This window comes from Artemia franciscana, chromosome 3, assembly GCF_032884065.1.
Source record: "Artemia franciscana chromosome 3, ASM3288406v1, whole genome shotgun sequence".
NCBI classification, from domain to species: domain Eukaryota; kingdom Metazoa; phylum Arthropoda; class Branchiopoda; order Anostraca; family Artemiidae; genus Artemia; species Artemia franciscana.
In genome coordinates, this window is record NC_088865.1 from 25,591,936 (window position 1) to 25,609,364 (window position 17,429).

Below are 17,429 nucleotides of genomic sequence, written 5' to 3' on the forward strand. Positions count from 1 at the left end.
ACATACTGGAAACATTTTAATATCGCAAAACATTATTTTTTTAATGAATTGATTTTCCAGTAAAATAATTAATATTTAATGTCACTTAAAAAAGAAAAACGAATGGGCTGACACACTGTCTAATTTGTCTAACACTACTTATATTAGAGCAAACAATACCTCGTAAACCGTTGTAAGATAATTCAGGATACTTTGAAGCTCATCCTCCTTAGAATCTTCACCGATTACAATTAACTGTTTCAAAAACAAAATTATAAAACCACGTATTGTTTGTATGTCCTGTTCTCCTGGACGTGTTCCATCTGAAAAATAGCAGATAAACAATAAGAAAAAACGAACACACTATCAAAAATAAACTAAAAGATTCGCAATGTATATTAAACAATTAACATCCAAGGAAACCTACAGAAAAGGAGCACAGGGAGAGCGGGAGAGGGGGGAAGGGGCTTGGTGCTTTTATCCAATATATCAAGATCTTTGTCATTTCTACTCCAATTTTTTTTTTTTTAGCTTCTGGGAACTTTAATTTAAGTAATTACATAGCAAAATTAGCTCATATAAATAATTACGCAATTACCTAACAAAATTCAACTATCACGCAATCTAATTCATGTAATTCATAATTGTTTAGATAATTTGCCACCAAAATCCCCAAAATTAATTCCTGTGTCGTTCCTACAAAGCATGTTTATTTTCAGGATTTGGCATTAGATGCAACATATTGAAGTATCAATTGACGATGACTGAATAATAACTAGGTCCCTTTTGCCAGTATTCACAAATTTTAAACGTGCAGAGTAAAAGAATTTTCCCTGTAATCTAATAGCTTCAAACCGCGACAGCTCAAAACTCGAATTTTAAACTTGACATGGCATGATTTGGAGAGCCAAAGGTATTCTAAATTTTAAATTACCTTTCCGTTATTCAACGGTAATGTTTATAAAGCTCTGTGGTTATATACAGTGAAGCAGGGTGAGTGCCTAAGGCCCAAGCAACAGTTCGGATTAAACGAAGTCGAATTCATCGGTGAAACACGTCCTAGCTGTCTCAACTTTTATCTCATTACAGCCCTAGAAAGCCAAATTTTTTTTTACATTTTGTTGTTTGGCATCAATCCTTGTGATCTATGCAAAAGCACAGGCCGGAGCAGGGGCCTTCAGCCCTCGTGGCCCTTGCTTCTCTTGGTCGATGCATGGAACTTTTGCCTTTGCAGCTTGATATCGTTTGGGCTGAGCTGATCCTCGGGCCTGCCTTCGATACTTCTACAGCTTCATTTTTATATTTCCTTATTTTAATCTAGAATACTTGAACAAACTTGTGTAATTGTCATTTTTGAAAATAGTTTCACTATATAAAAATATTTATGCAGAGTCATTGGTACAAATGCCATTATTTGCAGGGACGGCGAGGGGGTCCATAAAAGGGCTAAAAAAACTTGCCTTCTCCGGTCAGTTTTAAACTTCCAGCTGTAAGTCCCTGGACAAGGTATACATTAGTTAGAAAAAAATTGTGTTGTGGCGCGGAATCCCGAAAATGGAGCCCAAAAACGACAAAAAAAAAAGATTTCTGGTCACCTTCAAACTAATGTCGTTAACACTCTCAGGCTAGGGAGACTCTGACGCCCCAAAGATACCACGAACAGCTACATTCATTTTCAAAAGAAGGAGTTATATATTTTATGCCGTTTCTCTTTTACTCTTTTTTTACTTCTTTTACTTCTTCTTTTTCTTCTTTTTTTCTTTTACTTCTCTTTTACTCACTATAAAGTCAAAAATTTATCAAACGTCCAGGAATTCTTTCTCTTAAATATTATTACATTTTAAACAATTAATCTAGTTTTTCTAGATTGATATGTCGTGAATTTTCATATTTTTTTTCTAAACACATTCTTCTCATATATGTAGGAATATAATTTGCGACTCAATTATTGATAAGTCAATTCACAATATTGTTTCAAAAAACAAAATTGACTACTTTAAAATTGCAAACAATGGTTCAAATTTTTATTCAGGTATCACAGTTTTATACTTTCGAAACAAATGGAAATAAAAGTAAAAGCTTTGAAAAAAAGTGTCCATTTGAAAAATCATTATTGAGTTAAATGTCACAGATACACTTGTTCTAAAAAAATATTTTTCTCTTTCCTATAGCCGTGATTATATATTTCATGAATTTCTTCTTTATTTGTCAATGTTTTGACAAACAAAACACACCATTCAAAATATATATCCTTTCCAACGAGCCCAAAAGACATTGATCTTTTATAAAGTCTGAGAGAGCGGTAGCCAGAGTCTTTTTTAGTAGCTTGTAGTTGTAAACTTTGGCCAGCATTATAATTTTTGTTTTCTTACGCACAGCTCAGAATACAAATTATTTTCAGTAAAGCCCATATGAGAGCATAATGACACTCGAATCTTTAGAGGCTTTAAGGAGTGAGCAGCAACACTGTGAGTATCCGTTCGATTTACAACATAACTTGACTATTCATTTTCATTTTATTTTGAGTTTGACTCATAATATGACTTCATTTCTGGTCAATTAAGGTTTTACGTTCCCTTCTTACGTTTCTCTGCAAATCTTATTTTTGGAAAACATTTTTCACAAACTAATGCAGGATAGAAAGACTAGCTAATGAATACATACACACAGATACGCAGAGACAATCACACATTCACACACAAACACAAACGGACACATATCTTTTCCAATCCCCATACTGAGGACTTACTCCCTGATTTTCACAATCCCATTAGACTCCGACTCCCCCGGTCAGCCTCCTTAGCAATCCCAACTTACTCTCCGATCCATGCTGTTACAGAGAGGTTTCGTAAAAGTTTTATCTCCTTTATTCTGGAACACCTTAATAATAATTTGTGATTATGTACTTGCCAAATTCCCCTTTTCCTCTACTGCCGTTTTTATTTTTGATTTATTGTAATGTTTTTGTAATTTAATGGTCAAGCTTACTGATTTGCCCTTTATCTTTGAAGATTTTGCCTTTTTAATTTCTTTTTAATTTTAAATGTTTGACTTAATGTACTGATTTGAATTTTTTTTTCTTAACTTTTACTGACATATACAGCGAATTCGGCTCTTATAGAGCTTTACAAAGAAATACATACACAAACACACACACAGAGACATGTTCACTTAAATATACAGTCACTAACACCTACAGAAATATGTAGACATAGAGATACAAACTATCATACGGAGAGACACAGACGCACACACAAATACACAGACACACATACGCACAAACACACACAGACGTGCTTATAAGGAGTAGAGAACAAAATAGGTTACCTAAGCCTTTTGGAACAATACCGCTAAGCTCTTTAGGATTAACCTGCCAATAATAATATTTCAAGGTATGAACCGTTTGAAGTACTGTGGAGACTCGACGAACAGACGAATAAAGGTGGCTGTCATTAACCAAGTCTGTGGCTAAATGGGAGTACAACTTTAGCTGGACGGTTACAGGAGCATGGATCCAAAGTCCAGGATTAAAAAGAATGTGATCCAGCAACTAGAATAAAAACAGAATCAAATTTTAGATGCATTTGTGAAACAAAATAATGATAATAAATTACATATAGAAAATATATTTTAATGAAAATAAGAATCATAATAGCGCTGACATGTTTACTTCAAAGATTGAAAGATCACATTTCTATTCTATAATAAAGTGAAATAGCTATGTATTTTGGCTAGAAACATTTATGCGTTTTTTACTTATGACTTCATTCATAATATACAATTTAAATATAATATAGTAAACTAAAAAGTATAACATAAATAGTAAACATATCGAAATGCCACCATAAAGCTCAAAGGCTGATCAAAGTTATGAAGAACTTGGCATCAATACTGACACGGAAAAGTGTTTAATTTTTATTTTCAACACTCTTCAAAAGAAACGCGGAATTGATACACAGAGTAGAAGTAATACTGGGCAACATCTACGAAAAATTTTGAGAGACAAATCAGATTTTGACTTCTCCCTCCTCACTAAAGTTGCCCTTCACTACCCTCCTATAACAGCAAACAAATTACTTCATCATAAAGTCATTCCTACGTGGTGTTTCTTGTATAAAAAGTTATAACTATTTTAGAGTTTTTCGTACAAGTCACTTCGTACGGTTTATAAATGCATAACTATTCAAATAGTTCATAGTAACGAACTGTACGCAAGGAACGACCCGGCTAAATAGTAACCAAAACTCTAAAAAATGGTATTTTGATACCAATAGATATATCAAAAGAACGAATTTTTATGCTGATTTCAAATATATGTATTTATATATTTAGTCGTACCTATCAAAGGTTGTGGGCCTAGGAAAATTTGTCTTATTTTCGAAGAAAAAAGGAAATAACACCTAAAAGTCATAGAATAAAGATCACTGCATCAGATTCAGCGTATCAGAGAACCATAAAGTAGAGGTTTTAAGTTCCTATCTGCAAAAATGTAGAATTTAGTATTTTTTGCCAGAAGAAACACCACGGATGCGTTAACACCTCGCTCTTTACGCTAAAGTTCGGATTATGTCCCAATTCTTTGAGAACGACTCATGAAACACTATGTTCGTTTAATTAGAACAATAAAAAGCTTTTCTAACGTTACTAAAAAACTATAGCGTAAAGAGCAAGGTGTTGAGGAAGAGCAACCGCCCTCATACACGCAATAATTTCTGTTCGTTTTTGGTTTTATGTTGCTTCTTTTTCAGTTGAGAAAACCCGTTTTTTTAATTTTTATTTTTAATAAGAGTTAGGTACCAACGAAAGAAAATATTTAACCGGGTAGAAAGGAATCACTGACCACTTTAGAATTGGTTAACAGCAATTACAAACACTAGTAATACTGACAGTAAACTGTATCCCAACAGAGCAAGAAGGATTAAAAATAAGTTTAAAATTAGTTTGACTTTAGCTGAATGAAATTTAAATTAATAGTCTAACTTCTTTCAATTTATCCAAATATAGTCAACAAAGCAGTAGTGTTGACCTAATAATGAGCGAAGTATCTCTTATTCATCATTTTCTGTTTCAGCCCCTTGATGTAGTAAAATAAAACTCTTTGCATATAAAATTAGGCCTAGCTCGTTATTTTTTCCGCCTTCGTTAGGACCTGGCTCACTTCATCCATGTCAGCGAAATTCTACATCTAGGACGTACTTTATTTTAGCGCCGAGTTTACTCTTTTTTGACCTGAGTAAGAGTTTAGTTCGTTTTCGGACTCATCATGCCTGCAGCAATGCCCGTCTTTACATCGAATCAGGACTTACAATGTTATTGTTCTGAATCAGTCCCGGCCTACCTCTTGTTTGAATCAAGTCAGACTTATCTCGTGTGTGCGCGAGTCGGTCCAAAGGTTGGATAAAAACTTGCTTTGTTCTTGCATTGAGCCCAATCTTAGCTCTTATTCATACCGTATAACCAAAACTTGAAAGCTAGTACTCATCTCGTTTTTTCACCGAGCTAGTAGTTACCTAGTTTTTGCACATGTGCGCACATTGGACTTAGCACGTATTTGAGAATAGTTACAAATTAGCTATTTTTTGCATTGATCCAGAATTAGCTTGCTTTTGCATCAAGTCATTCCGTAATTTGGGAGACAATTCCTGGCTCGGAACAAAAACATCGAAATCCTGACACGGTGCTAAAATAAGCAAAGACTTCACTCGACGCAAAACAACCTCAAGATCCGGTGGAATAACGAGCTTTCCTGACCCACTAAAATAAAATAGCCAAGTTCCGCTTCGGTGCAAAAAAAAAAATAAAAAAAATAAATAAATGCAGTCTCAAGACTGACTGAATTATTGAAATGAATGAATTATTGAATTACTTCTGTTGAGACTCGCTGCAAAAAGGAGCAAGATTGAGCTAAGTCTATTCAATTTTTCGAGGAATTGTGTTCAGTAATGTGTAATTGTGCATTGGCTATTATGAAGGAGGGGCGGCGGGCCAATGTGGAGTTGAAAAGGTGCCAGATACCTTAAAGAGCACATTACGATGAAAAAATTGTGTAACTATAATTGTGCAACATCAACCTTCAGATAAACATAGAAATGGGTGCGTTAAGTGGATAGGAATTAATCTCTCCTTTCCCTTCAATTAGGCTAAGCCGGAATAATGGTGCTAAGGGATGATATCTCCCTTCTTATTACAGAATAGTGTTTCTATCACGTATTTTAAAGCTTCATCTGACTGGTCTGATTTGCTTCATGATTCATAAAAGTGTACCCAGTGATGTACAAGTAAGCTTCAGCTATTACGTAGATATTGGTCATTTTCTAGGAGGGAGGGGAAGGTAGAAGCTGATGCATAGTACCTTTTGGTTCCCAGGAATGTTTTAGTTCTGAACCTTCATCATTGGTTCTAGGGGGTATTACTGCCCTCCCACTGCGACAATTTTTTTCTATATAGCATAAAATATTAAATTCACATACCAACCGGCACACAGGTGGAAAAGTCGAGGCGGGGTATCATAAGCCCATCCAGGAAATTTCTTGTGGGAGGCGGGATTGGCAAGTGCTGCAAGGAGCTTTGTTTTAAGTTATCTTAAACGGAAACATTTCCCTTACTTAAATGTCACAGAATCCTGTTGTAGAGGCATCAGGTCCCCATCTACACAAAGGCGGAATCTTGCATTATTTTTTCGATAAGCAAGATCACTGATTTGTATTTATTAAAAAAAAATTGTCTCGGGGTGATTATATCGAGCCAATAGTCCTAGAAAATTGGAAGAGGGCTCACTCCACTGGAAATTCAAAATTATAATCATCTTTTCAAGAAACCAAAAAAAATGATTCTGCAAACTACAAAAGTGCTTTTACAGCATCGAACTACAATTTTGGCATAAAGACAGCCAGGTTGTTGTCAACTGAAAATTTTGAGATAGCCAGACGATTTAAATCGTCCAGACAATTTAAATCGCCCAGTTTCACAGGTAGTAAAGAAACGGGGAGGTAAATTCGTTCCTGAAGAGTCACCTAGTTCCTGAAAAATCAACAGTAATATAGATACGTATTTTAAAGCCTGATTTAACCAAGTTGATTGAGATTATGTTTGATAAAATTCTGCACACTTAAGCATACTTTCCCGTCAGTTATTATGGAGGAGAGTCGGAGGGTAAGGTATGGCAAGGGGAGATGCCTGATGCCCCAAAAGGCAAAGTTTTACAACCAAATGTTTTAACTTTCTGTGAGCATTCAAGTAAATACAGAACATGGTCTGAGGAGGCAGAAAGTAAAAATTAATCCCCACACTCCCTTCATTACAATGAAGCATAAACATAGGTTCTGCAAGATGATAGGTATAATCTTACTAAAGAAAAACTTTTTGTCTCTTAAGATAAAATAATAAATCCGAAGACCCACATAATATCTGGTTAGGCCTGGGGATGATTTGAAAAACGATGAAAAACTAAATAAAAAAGAAGTTTTTTCAGCTGAAAATGAGAAGCAACATTACAAGTTAAAATGAACAGAAATTATTCTGTATATGAGAGGGGCTGTCCCATCCACAATGCCCCTGCTCTTTACGCTAAGGTTTTACTTTTTGGCCCAATTCTTTAAAAACGACAGTTCAAACAAAAGAACCGTTAAATGGGAATGAAAGGCATTTTGAAAGCACTATAGAAAATTAGTGTAAAGAGCGGGGGAGGGGGCGTGAAGAGGGGGAAGCCCAACTCGTATACGGAATTTGTTTGTTTTAGGTTTTAATGCTGCTTATTAATCTCAGTCGAACAAACATGTCTTTTTTTTAAATTTAATATTTAAATTTAATCCATAGCAAAATATGTTGTCTTTATGTTAGATGTGATTATTTTGATTTCTGTCTGTTTTAAGTTTCATTTATTCTTTAACGGTAATTTCTGTTTTAGAATTTAATTTTAATTTAAAATATTAAACTTTATTTTAAATTTAAACTATACAAAAAAAAACATTGTAAAACCCGTGAAGCAGCAGCGGGTTCTGTAAAGGTCTACATGATAATCAAGATTTAAAAAAAATGAAGACTAATTTAACAGCCAAAGGAAAAAAATTTACTTTGAAGTAAGCCAGAAACACATGAATAAAAGTGGACTTATATAAAACAAACTCGCAATCTTAAATTTCCACTTTTTTCCAAATTCCTAGAATCCAAAAGTAATTCCTTATTTAACTAGAACTAGATTAAAAAAAAAAAAAAAAAATCTCGAAACAGATAATAGGAATAATTTTAGATTAATCAGACATTACATCCAAAAATTATGTCATCGTATGACTTCGTTTCTGCTCGTTTTAATATGGCTCCGTACTTTCTTTTGTAATCCTTTTTTTTCGGATTTGTTTTAAAAATAATTCCTATTAATCTTAATTGAAAAAGTTTTATTGTTGGTTAACTGCAGGAATTTTGGTAAATTTTGTACTTAAGAACTAAAATGTTGGAATGGTGTTTAACCTTTTGCCCAAACCTAAATATTCAGTCAAAACGTTTCATAAGTCACAGTTTTCTGCAATAATATTTTATTGATGCTTACTTCTGGACTTGGAGTGCAGATATGCTATTTTGATTACCTAGATACATAAAGTTTCCCCTCTGCCCCACCAGCAATCAGAATTAACGGTTCATTTCTCCACAGCATTCCTGTAAAGGAATGTCTACCACATATACCACCGAATATTTTCGGTGGTATATATACCATCGAATATTTTCGGTGGTATATATACCACCGAAGTTATACCCAGGATATTGCTGATATGCTTTTTTGATAACCTGGGTACATAAAACTGTTTTTTAGATTTTCCTCACTGCCTCACTATAAACATATATTAAGTTTCTCCGTGACAGTAGTGCGAAAACACTTCTAACCAGGTAAGAGACATAGATTTCCTGCCCCTCCTACTATCTTTTCCCTTTAAACAAAAAATTTGAATTCCCCTTACCCCTATCAACTGCCCCTCCCCCCAACACACCGAAAGTCTTAACTTAACTCGTTTTGATAATCTGGATACATGGAGCAACTATTAATTTGCCTCTGCGTCCTCCCTCAACTCAAAATTCTAAGGTCCACTTGACCCCTAAGTACCCCCCTGAAAGCTAAAACGATTCTCTGAACAGAAGCTAAGATAATACAGATAATTTATTTTGATAAATTCAGTACACAGTGTTTTTCCATTTACGTCACAAATTCACCGGGAACATAATCCCGTCCCACAGGCTTTATATTGCCAGAAAAACTTTACAGTGCAGACTGGAAAAAAATTAACCCCTTCCTATTGAAAAGAAGCTCCAGATTCAATTCCCCCCTTCAACACTCCCAGAGGGTTTAAAAATGACCCCAAGTCGTTCTTAGGATTTTGCTGATACGCTGTTTTGATTGCTTCGCAACCCATACTATATTTGATTTACCTAACTACTTAACCGCTAATAGATTCCAAGTCCAATAGGGGCTTATGGTGGGAAAACGTCTATTTGGATCGAAAAGTTTGATAAGGTTTTCTTTAGTTAAGAGATATTTCTATTGAAATGATTTCAGTGTCTTTTTACGTTTTACTTCATTTTGATCCCATTTTTCTTCATAAGCGACACTTTTATTGAAAGTATTTCTGTTTCTTTAATCTTGCTGCTCTAGCAAGTTATTGAATCTTGCTACTCTAGTTTTTCAGTTTTTCTTCATAAAAACACCCACCATTTTTTCTAACGCAAAACCTATCTGTGAGCAATGGAAAAATTGCCCACTTTTAGGTCCTTTTCTCATAGGATATCTGAGTATCGTTTATGTTTAGCCCCCAAACTTCCCCTTAAAGCCCTTAATTTTAACCCTGTAGATACTTTTTGTGCTTAAGTTATGTTTGCTTCCTTTGAATGAGATTATGTATCAATTGACAATGAAGAATACAAACAATACAAGAAGAATACAAATGGCAAGATAACGAGAGACTGAAGTACAGAACTCTCCAGGACTTAAATCGCAGTTTAATATGATTCTTGTGTATAAAAGGCATGTAAACCCCATTTAACCTGAAGTTTAAAGGAGGCAATGACAAAGTTCTGTTTTTATTGATCAACACAGAGACACAAATCGTTCAGCATCTAGAAATTTTTAGCGAACCTAGGCGGAAAACTATCCTTGGAGAAAATCAAACAATAGACTATATGAGCAATGAAAACATATTTAAGTCACGAAAAAAAAAATAATAAAAACAGTACATGTTACTACATGGTAATAAATAAACTACCTACCTGTTTCAAAAGAAGATCAGCATGAGGACTTGCTGATGTCATTAAAAACTTGGAAAAGCTCAAAAAAGCTTGCAAAACTTCCATAGACAAATGATTTTTATCTGACTTATGAAGCAAGTAAGAAATGACAAGGAGGCCACGCGACTGGATCATCTGCTGCTGGAATGTGATCGAGCTTTGCAGTAGATCAACAATGAAGGTGAGGAGCTTGCCACTAAAAAGACGCAATTCAGTGGTTGGCATGACTGCAAATTTATAATATATTCCTATAGTACATCATGACCAAGGCCGTATCCAGGAAGGAAGGGTACCGGATCCCCCCTCCACCAGAATTTTTGTTCGACCTTATAAAAACAACAAAAATTCATACAAACAACTTTTTGATGCGCTTTAAAAGTTTTTTGTAAGGCCCCTTCCCAAAACATACCCCCCCTCCCGGAACGAAAATCCTGGATACTCCCTTGGTCACTATCATAAATTGTCATGCCTGTAAATTCATTTCGTTAAATCTAAAGTTTCAATGCAAATTCTTTTATGAAACTGACAAACAACAAGATATAGAGCCGTGATCTTTCTTTATTTAGTAGTAAAAAAAAAAGAAGAAAAAAAAAGCAATGTTCCTTACTACCTTGATAGAGAAACCAAAATTCATTAGCGAAATAATTAGCTGGGATTTAAAAAAGAAATGGTTGCTACAAGCTGTCTTTCTCAAAAAGGAAAAATAAAGCTGAATGAACATATAAAAGCAACAAATTAGAATTAACATCTTTTATTCTGGAAAATAGAATACTCTGGACCGGCCAAGCCGCTTAGTAGTGAAATCTTAGGCTTAAGAATTCTATGTTTTTACTAAATTCTGGGATTAAATCCAAATCTAAACTAAAATCTTAAACAAATTTCTAACTCTTAAATCTAAGTTTTCGCTTTACGTGAAAAAAAAAAATTCACCAACCAGCATTAAAAATACTACTACTAACAACTCACTGCAGTAAAAACCCGCCTGAGACCGACACAGCTACGCACACTCCTCCTCCATTCCATCTTAAACAGATTTTTAACTCTTAAATCTATGTTTTCGCTTTATGTGAAAAAAAATCACCAAACGCCACTAATAATAATACTACTAACAACTCACTGCAGCATCAAGCCGCCTGAGACCGACACAGCTACGTATGCTCCTCATCTATCCCAATCTATTCAAAGCCTCCCTCTTTAAACCCTCACAGGAAGTTCCCATTTCCCATAAATAAGGATTTATAACATCCTACCACCCCAGCCGGGGACGATCTGCTTTTCGTTTGGCCCTAGACGGTTGGCCAACAAGGACAATGTTTGGCAATCTGCCATCCATCATCTGCAGAACATGCCCTAGCCATCTCAACCTTTCTCTCATTATAGCCTTAAAAAGCATGATTGAACGCTACTTTCAGTACAGCCCACTGTTTGAGATACGGTCAGTCAGTTGGGTACCCAAAACAATCCATAGGTATTTTTTTCTGGAAAACATTTAGCAAGTCTTCCTCTGATTTTCGGAGCGCCAACGCCTGAGAACCATACTTGACCACTGTCGTCACTGTAGCTTCCATTGTTCAAATCTTGGTTCGCCGACTTATCTGCCTATTCTTCCGAGCTTTTTTCAACAGTGGAAAAAAAACCTGGGCCTTGGCTATTCTGCTTTTAACATCTTCACTGCACCCACCGTCTTTACTAATAATACTACCTATGAAATTGAAGTTGTCTACTTGATCGATCTTCTCGTTACCCAATATCACCTATTCTCCTTGACTCACTCCTAGCTGCAGCGACCTATTCTAGTACCTCAACTTACAAAACCTCTAAAAGTTCATTCATTTTGCTAACATTCATGCTTAAATCGTCACAATAATTTAAGTCCAAAAGAATTTCACTTTTCCAGTTGATTCCATGTTTTCCCATTGCCTTTGATGTGCTCATTAAGACAAGTCCACACAAATGATCCATATAAATGGGGATAGAACGTAGCCCTGCTTAACGCCTCATGTATTACGAAACCAGCAACTAACCTAATTTCCTACCTTAAAGGCAGCCATGTTTTTCTCGTACATATCACTAATCACTTTAACGTAATTGTCTGGTATAGCTTACAAGGATATGACATTCGGTTATTCATAATCTATATAACTGAGGAGTAGTAGTAGTAGTAGGAGTAATAAAATTTTATGGAAAATAATCATTTTTTTATATAATAGCACAACAAAAGTGGAGCTTGTGAGGATGTGTTAAAATAAGAAGAAGAAAAAGAGTATGGAGCATGAGACCATTTACCGAAACCAACATAAAAATAAACAACAAAATACTACAATATAAATATAAAACCCCAAATCAACACATAAAAAATACAGAAAAATAACCAACTGAAAATATAGTTAATCTGTTTCGAAAGCAGACCTACCGAACAAAGGTGTTTCTGTCCTTCCTAAAACTGCACCGTTCTTCCCTTGAAGCTTAATCTACAGCATCTCTAAGTCTAAAAAGTGTCATCATACTGTATAATTTCCTTCCTATAGAAACCAGTCTAATGCCTATATAATTACTACACTCACTCTTATCACCTTTCTATAGAGGGGTTTAATTAATTTCCTAAAATCGCTGGGTACTTCCCCTTTTTCAAAAATCATTCATAAATCACGTAAGTAAGCTTAAAGTATTTCGCTTAAAGCTTAAAGTATATGTCTTCGGGTATGATAACATACTGAGCTGAATAATTGAATACTAGGCTGAGATGCTATATAAATCTAACAAATTCTCGATTATTTTCGTATTTTTTTAAGTTTATTCTGTTATTTGTATAATACTGAAATTTGCTGTCTTTATTCCCTTGAAGAAAAAGTAGAAAAGCCAAGACTCAGGGTGTTTTTCAAAGTTGAAAAAGGTTTGGAAGAATAAGAAGATAAGTCTGCAAACCAAGATTAGAATATTGGAAGCTACAGCGATGACAGTAGTCAAATATGGTTCAGAAGCATGAGCGCTTCAAAAAGCGGATGAAGATTTGCTAGATATTTTCCAGAAAAATTGCCTGAGGATTGTTCTGGGTACCAAGATGACTGACCGTATTTCAAACAGTAGTGTGTACGAAAAGTGCAGTTCAATCCCGCTTTCAAGGGCTATAATGAGAGAAAGGTTGAGATGGCTTGGGCAGGTTCTGCAAATGAAGGATGACACTTTGTCGAAGATTGTCCTTTTTGGCCAACAGTCTGGGGCTAAACGGAAAGCAGGTCGTCCGCAGTTGGGATGGGAGGATGTCACAAAGAAAGATATAAGGGAAATGGGAACTTCCTCGGAGGCTCTAAAGAGGGAGGCTTTGAATAGATTGGGATGGAGGAGGAGTGTGTAGAGCTGAGTTGGCCTCAGGTAGCTTGGCGCTGCGGTGAGTTGTTAGAAGTAGTGTTAGACAATAGCTTTGAAAGGACCCCAAACACTCCGAAATAAATATTATGGTGATAATACTTTTTTTTCATGTTTTCACAACCCCTTCCCCCAATCAGGGGTTGAGCTTGTTTACGCTTGTGCTTTTATATATTCATAGATACATTTTCCCTTTACGCATAAAAATCCCAATCTTCTTAACATCAAGTCGTTTTTCAAGTTCCTTTGGATTAAAAGAAATACAATTTCCAATTCCTAAAGCTAATAATACAATTTCACTACAGGTTCCAGCATAATTTAATTTCACGAATATGCAGTTTCGACTCCGTTGTTCAGAAATAGCTAAAATGTGATAAAGACGTCATTGTGCTAAAGAAGGAGGTAAAATGTTAATGAGCACATTATTAAAGTTTTTTCAGGTTTTTACTTACCAAACTGAGTAATCTAGTTGTTTCTTATCTTCGTCACAAAGAAGATCAAGCTGCGCAAAGAGTGGATAAAGAACTTGGATGCCACCAACAGAGTTTAAGCTTGATTGAACTGAGTAGGTTACAACCGAATGAACATCCTGAAAAAAAAGCTTAATTTCAGGACCCATTATTTATCTAGTATATATATATATATATATATATATATATATATATATATATATATATATATATATATATATATATATATATATATATATATATATATATATATATATATATATATACAAATATAAATGTAAAAAATAAAAATATATATAGAAGAAAAAAGGAAACTCTAGGCAAATATCCTCTTTGCTTAAATGTGGTGTAATTTCGAGTCGCTAAAAATAATTTTCGATTAAGGTTCAGATACGTTTCAATGATAAAAAACAAAACAAAAAAAAACAACACACTATTAAAACAATAAAAGAAAGATCAGCAAGCATTACAAAAATAGTCTTATGATTGAAAATCAGAAAGTTTGTTGGAGTTAATTTTTTCCGTGAGAAAAAAATAATTCCCCCCCAGCGAAAATCCTCACAACACCACAGAAGAGCAGCAATTTTTAACTACTCCTTCATAACGAGGTTGAAATATGATGTTCTTTTATCTGTCTTCCAAGTATGTAATTGGATTGATGCAGCCGTCTAACAGACTTTCAGTGGGTCATCACCAGTGCAGGCTGCAGTCACTCAATACACAAAGAGCAAGGATATTTTAGAAAAGGTATTATAGAATTTTGTCAAGTTATCTTATACTCCCTTTTCTGTAACTTAACATCGCAGACTCAAAGGGTTCTCGTAAAACAGAGAGCTCATCTTCTTTGCTCTGCTTCACTGAAGACAAGCGGGACGGCCGTTCCCCTTACCGCTTCAAAGTTAACAATCACAATATGTTGGAAGGGCTACCAAAATGGAAGTATACACTCATTGTAAAATGGAGGCAATCAATCAATCAGTTGTAACCATTCGAAAGACTTGGAATGGTTACCATTCGAATTAACCATTCGAAATACGTTTGCAAGTTCAATTGACCCGTTCTGTCAATCAAAGTTAATACAATGGAAAATAACTCACATCGGCACATCTGATAATAGTAACAACGTGATTAATATTCAGTGCCTCTACTCCAAATGCACGACAATTTTTTCCAGTATTTTGGTCTCTTAATTTTACTTCGCAAAGAATTTAACCCAAAACAGATATACTTATTTATTTTTCGTTTAATAAGATAAGATTTTTATATTGTTGTTATAATGAACCGTATTTTTTTTGAGACTACGGAATTGCTCCAATGGAAAGTTTTTGCTTTATGCACCTTAAATTCCAGGTGCATTTCTTGTTCCATCATCATGTTGTGCATTGGTGTAAAAAGTAACTATTCGAAATAAGCTAGACCGCGGCTTATTTTTTCTTTGCTTTTAAATAGACCACAGTTTAGAAGCAATGGGCCTTTGTGGCCTGAGCCTCGACTCATTTTGACGAGTCCAGGCATAATAATAATAGTAATGGACCTCAGTGTCATAAACGACACATTCACACCTTTTTTCACTAAAAGGCTTGTAAAACTGACTTTTTTTTTGCAACCATATTACAGCAACTGAACTTTGCAATTACTCTGGGAACTGGGTCGATCAAGAGTGTTTGGAAATCTTTAGTGCAACAGAGATTTCGAGATGACTTTTTTCGAGGTCAATTATCTTTTTCTTTAGCAGTCTATAAATTAATTGTAAGAAGAAAAATAATAACGACTCTATAATACATATATATGGTTTAGAAAAATCAATTACAAATAAGTTATTTTTGAACTGCAAACATAAAATTGGATGCAATGTCGCAGTTATTTGACTGACTGGGTATGTTCCTGCGATCTATTAAATTTTCAGTTTCTGGTCCAAATATTTATTAATTGGAAAAACTTCAATCTCAAAAGAGGACAAATTTTAATAAAAAAAAGTTCTGAGTCACACCATATATTATTTCAAAGGAGTTTGTTGTGATTCGTATATGCCTACGTAAATATGAATCTTGTTAGGCAGAATCTCTTATTGATTTTATTGTTGAAACCTTAAAGATAATTCCGAAAACATTTTGGGCTATTAAAAACTATTCAACAATATGGATAGTTGGTACGGTCCATAGTTAAATCTAGTCAAGCAGTATACATCAAGAGAAATCATACTCTGTTTAAATTTTTACCTAATTTTATAAGAATTTATTATTGCTGATAATAAAAGAGATCAATTCCTTTGGACGCAAGCTTAATGAAAAAGAACAGAATTCTAAGACTTTATTATTGTTAGATTTAGGATTTATTTACCATGGTTGAATCTTTTCTTGGTAAAATCTTGGATTTGTCTCGTTTGTATGAATCGATTCGCGTTAGATAACAAGCAATAGGTGACAAATAATAAAGTAAACGAGATACGAAAAGGATTTTGGGAAGCCAGGCGGTATTAGGATCTTGTTTGTGCCGAAAGCTTGGCTTAGATGTGAGTACAAATAAATTGTTCCTTTTCACTGTCAGAATGCAAACTTCCTAGTTTCTCCAATGAAACATTCAGTCTCGCTGTAATAATTTCAATACTCTGGGAACATTTTGTTTTGATCACATTTTAGTTATTAATTAATTTGTTTTTAGTATCTTTATTTAGTATTCGAGTGCAAATATATATATATATATATATATATATATATATATATATATATATATATATATATATATATATATATATATATATATATATATATATATATATATATATATATATATATATATATATATATATATATATATATATATATATATATATATATATATATATATATTATGATTGATTGTGTGTGGCTATGCTGTTTGACCTATGTGATTGTATGGATGAGTAGGGTTAAGGCCTCATTCAAGTGCTGGTCTATAGTAATCACTAATTTAGGAAAACAGTCTTCCTTTTCTCCTTCTGTCTCTCTCTCTTTTTTTTTTTTTTTTTTGTGTGTTTGTGCTGTTGCATTGGTGATTTCTCTTTTCATGATATATATGTATATATATATATATATATATATATATATATATATATATATATATATATATATATATATATATATATATAATATATATATATATATATATATATATATATATATATATATATATATATATATATATATATATATATATATATATATGTATATATTAACCATCAAAGTTTGATGTTTGCACGGTACTCTAACTCTGGTCAATTCTCCAGTCTCTATGTGTAGAAATCAATTTTAAAATTACAATTTCCTTAAAGTGTCTATCTCTAACATACACTTTTATCAAAACTTT

At 33.9% G+C, this 17,429-nt stretch overlaps 1 protein-coding gene across 8 annotated transcripts in view; it reads right to left on the reverse strand.

The window, feature by feature from the left end:
- The window catches only part of LOC136025077 (neurobeachin-like), a 271,780-nt gene that overhangs the window by 110,692 nt on the left and 143,659 nt on the right, over positions 1 to 17,429 (reverse strand). For all 8 annotated transcript variants that reach the window (XM_065700792.1, XM_065700791.1, XM_065700790.1 and 5 more), the window contains 4 exons: positions 14,067 to 14,203; positions 10,231 to 10,444; positions 3,307 to 3,529; positions 160 to 302 (listed from right to left, as the gene is read on the reverse strand). In XM_065700792.1, coding sequence (XP_065556864.1) covers positions 160 to 302; positions 3,307 to 3,529; positions 10,231 to 10,444; positions 14,067 to 14,203 — 717 coding nt within the window. The remainder of the gene's footprint in view (positions 1 to 159; positions 303 to 3,306; positions 3,530 to 10,230; positions 10,445 to 14,066; positions 14,204 to 17,429) is intronic.